General features: G+C 39.1%; 1 protein-coding gene across 1 annotated transcript; it reads right to left on the bottom strand.

Moving 5' to 3' along the window:
• Positions 1-855: 855 nt before the first annotated feature.
• Positions 856-8,905, bottom strand: LOC134654735 (uncharacterized). Its single transcript, XM_063510207.1, has 6 exons — positions 8,469-8,905; positions 7,979-8,372; positions 6,601-6,833; positions 4,581-4,647; positions 3,432-3,574; positions 856-969 (listed from the first exon to the last, which is right to left on the bottom strand). Exons 1-6 carry the CDS (start codon positions 8,781-8,783, stop codon positions 856-858), a joined length of 1,266 nt encoding a protein of 421 aa, XP_063366277.1. The 5' UTR covers positions 8,784-8,905.
• Between the last annotated feature and the right edge of the window lie 2,192 nt (positions 8,906-11,097).

Genomic DNA, 11,097 nt, shown 5'->3' with positions numbered 1-11,097 from the left:
GAACTACGGAGGAACATTGTACATGGACTTTGAGACAAGACTGAGGAGTCATAGATGCATAATTACTTCATTAAAACTGTAGGTCAAGCCAAAACACTCAACTATGTCGTACCTGAAGAACAACTATTAGGTTGTTGCATAATTTTTTGTCCACTTCTAAATTTTCTTGATATTTTCAGTAGTCTCGGGAATATTCTAGAATAAATAGAGCATATGGTAGAATGTTCTCGAATCTTTCACGTAGGATATATAAGCGCATTAAGCGCGGGCTTGTTACAGGGATTTAGTTAAAATCGAAAATAAAAATGGAGGAGACACAAGTCTAAAAGACATTCCTCATACTGGTCGCCCCGTCATCACTTTTGACGAAGAAGCATTGCGGCGCGAGCTTGAGTTGCATCCGGATTCCAACACCAGGGATTTAGAGAAAACTCTTAAATATCACTACAGTACCATAGATCGCCATCTCCAGTCGATGTGAATCCCTAGTGATTATAACCTATTCTTCGCTTCCTCACCCAGTATCACAATAACGTCGTCAATAATGTCGCCACGTAATGAATACAACGGACATATTCCCGTCGAGAAGCTGGATGGCTTGGGAAGTTACTCAAATTGGAAATTTGCTATGAAAATGCTACTTACGCTGGATGGTCTATGGGGCTGTGTAGAAGGTACGGATACCGATGCGACCCGCGAGAGCCGCGCCTTATATGCTTAACGATTAAGCCCGCGTTGTACCAGTACGTGCGAGATGCCACGTCGGCAAAGCATGCCAGGAAGAAGCTTGCCGATGCCTTGAGAGTCCAAAGGTCTATACAGAAAAGTGCTCTTGTTACGTCAACTGCATAAAATTCAATATAACCAGTACAGCGGCATGTCGGAATATATCGAGGCGGTTATGCGTCTCGTTCTGATCAGCTCGACGATATAGGAAAGAGGAGGGACGATGATGAGGTAGCGGAGATCCTGTTGAGTGGTTTATCACAGGAATTTGACAACCTGGTGTCAGGTCTGGAAACCGCCTGCCTTACAAGCACACTCATGGTTTAGCTCGGGCTTGCAAGATTGCTACAAGAAGAACACCGGAGAAGTGCGGGTGACCAGGAGGGTGTGAAGGCCTCCTAGGTAGGCCTTCACACCTTCTAGGTAGACGTCCTAATCGTGGCTCGCTTATCGCACGAAGACATAGAGGACAAAGAAAGTCTCTGTTTCGCTGCAAGGACCAGACTTGTCAATAAGTTGAAACACTTCAATCTTTCCCAAGACACCGGCGACTTTGCCGACGCTCAAGGTCCTGGCGAGTCAGAACTCTGCGTAGGTTTTGATACAGAGGTGTTTGATCGCAACGTAATGCGATCAAACAGCGTTATTAGTAAAGTAATAACAAATATTGAATTGGACAGCCTAAGCGCTGAAAATCTGAAGGCCGGTCGATTGAACCACTGTCTTGATTACTGTCCGCATTTCTTAAAATTGTTCAAAGATTTTGTATTGTGGACGGCTGTAATGGTCGGAGGGTCGGAATCGGAACACGAGTCGCAAGAACTTGTTGCCACTTCGGCTCGAAGCGAGGAGGATAGCAACAATTGCTGGAAAAAAGGCTGATTTGATACAAAGGTATTCACTGTATTTATTTGAGGTTATGTTCAGTCTTTTGCAGTTTTCATGCCTATATTTTCGATGCTTAGGAACTGTTTTTTCTTTAGATTGGAGGCGTATGATCGTAAGGAGCGGTACAGATACAGAGGCAAGCTGCAAGCAAGATATAATACGTTCTTATGTTTAGGTCTGTCGTCATCTAGTCCTGACGCACTCGCTCTCCTACACCTTTCACACTCACACATACACACCCTACAAGGGCTACAAGCATAACTATTGGAAATTAAGTAAAACAAGTGGTTTTCCCAAAAATAGAAATATATTTTATTTCAGTAGTTAACTTAAACCGCCACCATAGATTCACACAGTAAAGAGCGCGACAGTGCTGCCACCATACGTCATAACTAAACGTCATGAATAAACGAGATTACATTGCATTCTACCAACAATAACTCTTACACCTTGTCACCCTCTCTCACAAATAATTTTAATTGCTTACTTCACAGACTAATAAGAGATACTACGTATCAGACGCACAACTGTCATAGAGCTATTTTGGCCAATAGCAGACCGTAAGATCATGTTGGAATTGATCGGAGTTTCTTTTTTTTTTTTTATTGGAGTGTGTGAATATGTGGGCAAAGGGGCTAATGTAAAGAGCTTCTCTAGGTAGTAGTACCAGTTTTTAAAATTATTTTTAAAACCTAAACAGAAATACATGACACTTACCTTGCACAGTAATGTGCAAGGAGTAAAGTCATGTATTTCTGTTTAGGTCATGGGCATGTCATGGGAAATGAAATTTAGAAATAAAACAACATTATAGATAGTTATTTTTGTTTATTTTTTAACCTTTTTCTGTACTTTATTAATGCTTTTTTCTGAGTTAATGGTAAAGATTTTCGTAAACGACAAATATCTGTGCCTTTTAATATTTTGTTAATTATATTACACCAGTTAAATATTGAAAATTTCACACTGACCGTTAGTGACATATCAAGCACAACTTCTTTGTGAGTTGCGCATTTTAGAAAGTCAAATGAATACTTGGAGAGGATATGCCCTTTAATTTTTTCTGAAATATTGTTTATGTGGGGCTTCTTCTCCAGGTATTCATTTGTTTCCTTCACAATATCCCCAAACATCCTCACGACATACTCTGACGGGTACGATAGTCTTTTATTCTTTATAGAATTATATTCTCTTTCACTGATCCAACCGTGACAAGATCCTTCTTGCGGTGCGGTTAGATCAGTGAAACAGTTTTTGCATTTAATTTTTTGCAATATTTTCCTGACTACCCATCCCGCAGTGTATGCTCGTGAGTGCACATTCAAGCGCTCACGGTGAACTTGTGCTTGCATGCCTTCTAAATCGCAATCAATAGTTGTGTTGTCAAGAGGATTACTGATCTCTGCTTCCTTACATTCTTTAGGCTCGAACATTTTTTTGATATTTAATAATTGGGAACCAGAATCCTCTTCACAGTTAAATCCCGCCGAGTGAAATTTGATAAATCTTGTAATCAACAATGATTTGAACGTGTTTATAAAGCTGTGGCAAGTGGGATCATTGTTGCGGTAATTATACGCTCGTACCTGACCGAAAAAATTTTCAATGGGGTCTGAGTTAAAATACCTTGGTCGCATTATTTTAATATTTTTGTTTTTGAAAAACTGCCACAGCCTTATATAACTTTTTAAAGTTATAATCCAGTTTTTCACCGAAGGCACAGATACTTCACCTCTTCGTTCATCAATAAACCTTATTGTCTCTAATTTTTTTATAGCTTGACGCCAAAATTCATGGTGTTGAGACCCATCTGTCACCGCCTTCTTCAAAGATTTGCCACCTGCTTCTTTGTCATTAAGTGTGGCCCCGTTGCAGGAATCGAATAATTCGTCAAAAAATGACACCGCCTTTGATGTATTTTTTATCGTGTCACTCACTTTCCTGCCGTCCGAGTAATGGGCTGCAAAAAAAAAATAACGACAAATAAAAATTAAGTAATGGCCTGTATTATGTCACACAATGACGAAAACCAATGAAAAAATATATAAGAATGTCACGCGTAACGTAAGACATTAAGAGGAAAGGGGACGATCACTTCTCCAAACAAACGTAGTCCTCATTTTCCTCGCTTGATATTGACATTTTAGAAAATATTTTTTATATAATTTGATGTATTTTAAACACAGCTCTGCTCGCTCATTTGTTTTTTTTTTAATATCGATTTTTTAATAATTATAAGTTATAGGAGCGTAAAACGAATTTCATACAAATTATTAAAAGCTCCTAAAACCTATAATAATTTAAAAATCTAAAAACGAGCGGACATAAATGTGGTTGATATACATCAAGTTGTGTCAACACATTTTCAATAATGTTAATATTTTGAAAAGAAAGTGAGGACTACTAACGTATGGAAAGGCGGTTTCTTCTTAATTACTCATATCGGGGTCCATGTTGAGATGAATATTTGTTCCATAGTTGCAATAAAGAATATTATTTTTCCGTTAAACTAAAAAAAACAACATAATAAAACTTACTAAACATACTACACTACACTAACTTATGCTACAGGTAAAAAAATTGCCCTAGATCGCCGTCAACGTGCAGGGTGCCCAGCAGGCTGGCCGCGTTGCCTCGCTGTATAGCGATACTAATTCGCTGTGCAAAGTAGTGGCCAGCCCTCTGGTCGCCCGAGGCCTCTATTTGGCGCGTCGATAATTATTTGTACAGCCGACGCGCGCTTGGCCCCCATGGCCCCAAGGTTTCTACGCCAAACGCCGCAAATATGTAGCTGGTTCCTAGTGCGGCATATTTGCGGCGCTTGAGGCCTTCGGCCGAGGATGCCGCAGCGCATGTTTATTTTCCGTTTATTTATTTACTTTCTTAAGCCAAATTATTGTTTAAAAATTGTATGTCAGGCATGCGATACTAGAGTACATTATAGATATAAAGAGTGGGAAACTCACAAAATTTAGATGTATACGATAAGGCGGCCGCCATGGTGTTGCTGAGGACTCGTGTGCAAGTCTTAACCTGAAAATATTAAATCGAGAATTAATATTTATATTTGACGACTTTGTTTTATACTATGTACTGATGAGCGATGACTTACAATATATACACGACTGTCGCGGAACCTATCCATCCTTCTTAACCGGAAGGTGAATGCAAACAGTATCCATGTATACAGGGTGGTACTTTACTATGATCTTTGCTGAAAGTATATTGTTATCTAATTAATTTTCAATCAATTTATTATCATTATAAAGCTAGGTTAAGTAAAACAAAAAGACATTAAAAATTAATCATTTTACTATAGGTGACAACCCTAACTGCCACTATAAAGTTACTGTTTACATTTGCACAGTATGACAGATGTCACTGACTTCACATACCTAGAATACAAATTTACACTATTTACATGCGATGTTCAAAAGTACCGCCATGTCTGATTATGCACGCTGCTGCCCGTGCTCGCGTATGTCGGTGTACCTGCGACAACATTTGGGTGCGGATGTTTCTCCTACGGAGAGTTTCAAAGGCAAGCGTTAGCCTATGTCTCATCTCTTCTGCGGTGTTACACTCTTCTTTGAACACCATATCTTTTAAAGTACCCCACAGAAAGAAATCGAGCGGCGTTAGGTCCGGAGACCTAGCTGGCCAACGGCGTGGTCCAAATCGTCCAATCCACTGACGTCCGAAAAGCTCAGTCAGTTTACGTCGCACTTCATGTGTGGAATGGGCTGGTGCTCCATCTTGTTGGTACCAGATAAGTGGTCTTTCGGCCAATGGCAAATCTTCGAGGTACCCGAAAAGGTCCGTATCTAAAAGATTCATGTATCCCACTCTGTTGAGAGTTGGTGGTAAAAACACAGGCCCTATAATGGTGTCTCCGTGAATTGCCGCCCAAACGTTCACTGACCAACGATACTGGTGTCCTGCATAACGATATGCGAATGGGTTTTCTTCAGCATAGATATGATCATTACGGCGGTTCCACATACCGTTTCGTGTGAACAAACTCTCGTCGGTCCAAATTACTCTCCATCGTCCGCCAACCTTTCCAAAAGCCACCGGCAATATGCTTCCCGGACAGGACAGTCTCTTGGAAGCAAAGCCTGAACCCTTTGAATTTTGTACGGGTGACGGCCGACACGTTTTAATATTCGTATTCGTCGCATTTTGAAAATTTGTAACACGTTATGAGATTTTTGCCAATGACACAACGTCAAATTGTATTCAATCAATCGTCAAGCACTTTTAACTGGCCAGTATGATTAATAAGTCTTAAAAAGTTTCGTCGCTACATGATAGCTTTGTTACTCTCTTAAATATTCTTAGCGAAGATATTGCACTATTAAAACATTAGATTAACTTACCGATGGACAGTTACTAGAAAATAAAGAGACAGTATGATTTTCTTTGTCTGTAGTTGAAATGAGTAACTTCTTTGCTAAACTTTGGTTGGTTTAACCTTCTTGTTTATTATTTGTGATCGGCAATCTAGATCTGTCAATTCCTACATTTATTTAGCAGTGACATGTAATTGTCATTTTTTTTTCATTTTTGCTACAAAAGGTCATTAAACTTATTTTCATGACGTCATCGCCCGATCAACTTGCTAGGGTTGAAACAAGTGGATTTTTGCACTAAAGTTTAACCGGCTTTATCTCGTAAATAGTAAAGAATATGAACATAGTTCATTGGGAAAATATAAAGCTATTAGGTCAAACAATTCCCCGTTTTTGTAAAAGTTCTTCGTTCTGTTCCACCCTGTATATTCATACATATATGGGGCATTATCTATGAAAAGGGACCTTATTGTCGATGGCGCTTACTCCGCACAGCGTCGCGCGGCATTGTATTTATATCGGAGCATCATTAATAATGGCGTAAGCGCCATCGACAATGGTCCATTTTGATAGATAACGTCACATATATTGGGAATATTATAGTGATTTTAAAGAAGTAACAAAGTATAGTTACCTTCATTTTATTAATTTTATCGGGAATGACATGTGTGTCATTGAGTTTATGTAGCAGCCGGCTCTCGGCATGCTCACAGTCCGTCTGGTATACGTCGACGATGTCGCTCCACTTGCACACGCTTCCTTCAAATTTCATATTTTTTGTTAAGAAGTTATTTCTAATTCCCTTTATTAGATGAGGTGGATCATAAATAACATTTATATCGTGCCCTTTGAGTGTTATGACATCATCTGAAAACATAAAAAACAGCATTATAATAAGAATCGTTTCTTGTAGCGAATAATGTAGTGCAATTAATTGATCGAGTAAGATGGGTAAAATCTATGACAATTTCGTGTGTCGAATTTAACTGGTAAACGAGATGGCGCTGTACAGCTCGATACATTTTGCGGTAATCTCTGATTGTCAGACTCAGAAGTTGACGTTTGACAATTCAGTGACCGCAAAATATATGGCGCAGTACAGCAGATCCAGTGGCGAAGCGTGAACTAATCTAGCCGTGGGCGAAACCACAAATGCGAGGCCGTTTTCAATGTGTATTCCCATGGTAATAAAAAGATTGGCTTTGCGAGGCCCCTCTAAGTGCGAGGCCGTGGGCGAGGGCCCTATTCGCCCACGCCTAGCTACGCCACTGAGCAGATCTGTTTTGGATGTGGGGAACGTATTTTTCTTAGACTTTACCTCTCTATTACAGTCAATTCTCTTTGGTAGTTACCTGCCTACCTACCTAGTTAATTGTAGTAGTAAAACAATAATTATCATACACTAAAGAAAAAGTGACCAAGTCCACCAATGGCAGAGGTGGGAATCGAACCCGTGTCTTCATCTTACGCGGCTAACGTCCTGACCACTAGACCACCCGGCCACGGCGGTGTTCGTCCCAAATTCTCTAATAATTACAATCTAATAATTTGTTTTACTTTATATATAGTAGTGTGACTACTTAAAAGCACAAATCAAAAAATATTTCATAAAATAATTTGATTTGTTTCTGAGTTGGAGCTTTTATTCAACTTGCAATGTACCTATGTATGTAACTATGTTAAGGTACGGGTCAAATCCTGCAAGTTACATTTTTCCCACTTCCCAACTTCCAATGAAGCTGAAAATTTGCATACATATGTAAGTCTGGTGACAATGCAATATTATGGTACCATCTAGCTGATCTGATGATGGAGACAGGAGGTGGCCATAGGAACTCTGTGATGAAACAACGCAACCTAACTGTGTTTGGGTTTTTTTTAGAAATGTCTCGATGAGTATGTATTAGTTGCCTGTGGAAAGAAAAGTACAGTCAGCGATAAAAGCTTGTACCAAAAATGAAATTTTTGCCAAACTTATTTTTAAATAATAAAATTAATAAATTTAAACTTACCAGTCGGATTTCCAGCTTTAATCTGGTCGCTGCGTGTTTCTTCCATAAGGCCCTTCAAGGCTGATTGGAATGATTGGCCCTGATCGGAGATAACCGCAACGGGTATCAGGCCCGTGTCTATCACGGCACCAATCAACGTTTTTAATATCACCCGTAACTCTTCATTTTTTGTCGCTCCTTCACAAAAATAGTAGGCCACAGGCTGTTGCCACTTGTGTATGGCACCTCTCACCATAAAGGCTAATGCATGATCTGCGAAATTGTTCGTTTTCTTATTGAGGTGGACAAATCCATTGATGTGGTCCATTCCTTTTTGATAGTCCAATCCAGGTTCAAGTTTAACTTCGTCAAAAATAATGGAACAGTATTTTTTGTTTTCGGTCCAGTTTTTTACCTGAAATTGAATAAATTATTGTAACAAAAACTATATCAAGCTCGACTAAGTTTGCCATAAACATTGTGACCAAAATTAAAATTATTTAATAATTACCTGATCCTTAATTGCATCAAAAATTTGAACATTGATCCCCGGCTGCACATTTAGAGTTGATGTCAGTTTGTTCAAAGTATTTCTTGAGGGCAAAATAAATATTTGCTGCAGAAATCTATATCCCTTTGGACTTTGTTTCATGATTGCCAGCGAAATCATTTTTTCTTCATCTGTGAAACGCCTGCCTTTTCGTTTCTTATTACTTTGCGTTATTTGCATCCATATCATTTTTTTTGCCAAAGGATTTAAATTGGCAGCTAATTTTTCAAAACATTGTGTTTTTGAAAATTTCATGGCCCTCTTGGCTCTTTTCATAAAATCCAACTGCTTCTTAGATTTTTTATATTCGTCGTATATTCTGCGACAGTAAGGTGGTAAGTCTGCCACTCTAGGAATAATTCTCTTCCGTTGTTCGGGCTGGGACTCGGTACCTTTGGTTGCATTATGTTTACGTTTCCTGTTAGAAACTCCTCGACACTCGTTTTCTGAAGCAAAATAGTAACTTTAGTAATGCATTTTAGGTAAAAAACTTACCTAACTAAAGCCCCTTTGGTTCTATTCGTAAGTATAGATATGTAGGTAATGTGTTTTGATAGACGTTTCATATTTGTATTATGACGTATAGGTTGCAGATTCATTATTTATTCAGCTATGAAGTTAGATAAACAAACCCGTTATCAATGTTGTACGTTGCCTTTAGTACAAAACTTTGGCTTAACTAACATGAAATCATATTTTCAGTATAACTGGGCTCAATAGTCCGCAATGTAACTAAATTCGTATGTATTCATTCGTTTGTATTTGAGTATTTGTATGTATTCGTATTAACCACCTAAGTGCGAAATTAGTATTTTTTGCTTCAAGTACAGTGGGCCAAGAAAGTGGTCTACCAGTTTTGACAAAAGTTTTTGCAAGATCTAACGTTGCTAAGGTTGACAATTGTCACCGACATAATGTCAAATCGACCTTGTTGTCTCATGACGTTCAAACGAACCTCAACCGTAGGGTGGTAGACCACATTTTTGGCCGACTGTACCTACATACCTACAAAAAAGCGTCAAATGCAATGTTACACAATAAGCTTCAAAATAAATTGCTAGATATAAAATAATTTTATTTATTGCACCCAATTTTCTAAGTTATGCGATTTCTGTAACTCATTGTGTATTGAGGAGAGTTTAGACAGAAATGAAACGAGACACTGAAAATATAATTGAACTGTTCGATATCAAAATTAATTCCCTCGTCTCATTGTAAGATAGGTAACTAACTAACCCACGCTAACTCAATTCGGTTAATGGACTTTTATGAGATAGCATAATTATTTTAATAACAATTACCTGATACAGAAGTGTGGTCTGGTTGATCTGGGGTTTCTTTGAGAACTGCTGAAAGTGGCTTCGGTGTCGAGCCTGCAATAAAGTAAACATGGGTCTTCATATTCAAAGGACTAACACACTTACAGACAGTTACTTTCGGGGATTAAATCTTGTACTTGTAACTTAAAAAACTTAACCATATATTTGTCAGCGTCCAGTGTTGAGTTAACATTTGGCGTAGCTTTCATAATTTAAATGTCAATGCAGTAATGTGCAAACATAGATCCAGCATAATTTGTTTGACGCAAAAAGAGAGGTGTTGTGTGTTGTGTTACGCTAATGTCTGTCTGTATGCTCTGTAACGGATGGATCGACTTCGACGGTTTTTACGTGAAAGCAAGCTTCCTTGCAAAGGGTTTTAGCTATGTTTGATAAAAATCGATCCAGCCTTTTGAAGATTACCACCTCTTTTCCGAAATAATGTAAGTAAGGCATTTTTGACATATAGCGTAGGGGTATTATTTAATTTTAATAGTTTTGTGTACCTGACACTGAAGGCTGACATGATAAGTTTTGGATTTCCTGAAGAACAAGCCGTCGCTCCAGTGATAGTGATGAACCTGTAATCAAATCAAAATTGTGTCTTTTAAAGAAAGATTGGCTCTGAAAACGATATACAATTTAATTATTTGACTGTAGGTAGGTATCATAAAATATTGAGCTCAATGCACACACACGGCGGCAGCGTGCGTGCGCCGACGTCAGCGGGCGGCGGGCGGCGCGGCGGGTCCCACGTAGTCTGTATGAAGGTCCATAATAAAATACAACGCAAATGACACGCCCGCTCACCGCTCAGGCCCGCGCAGCGCGCACGCACGCTGTCGCCGTGGGTGTGCATTGAGCTGAGCTTTATGTTAAGGCCCCAGTACACAATGGGCCATCGCCGGCCACTCCGAGGGACGCATTTATGCGTTAGAGGGAGCAAGTGATATTGCTATCTCATTCTACCGCATGGCTGCATCCCTTGGAGTGGCCGGCGATGGCCCATTGTGTACCGAGGCCTTTAAGGTTTTCATATTAATTTAATAACTACGACGTAAAACAATTATCTAATGTTTCCCACACATAGATACCACATTTTTTTTATTTACAAAACAAGATACGAGTTTTTTTTTCAAAATAATGCCGATACTTATGTTATATTTTCATGTTAGGTACATAAACGGCGAAGCGCTGGTGGCCTAGCGGTAAAGGCGTGCGACTTTTGGTCCGCAGCTTGCAGGTTCTAACCTGGTTTGTACCAATGAGTT

The sequence above is a fragment of the Cydia amplana genome, chromosome 15 (genome assembly GCF_948474715.1).
Source record: "Cydia amplana chromosome 15, ilCydAmpl1.1, whole genome shotgun sequence".
In the NCBI taxonomy this organism is placed as follows: Eukaryota; Metazoa; Arthropoda; class Insecta; order Lepidoptera; family Tortricidae; genus Cydia; species Cydia amplana.
Note: the sequence above shows the minus strand (reverse complement) of the source record. Positions and strands in the feature narration are given on the sequence as shown.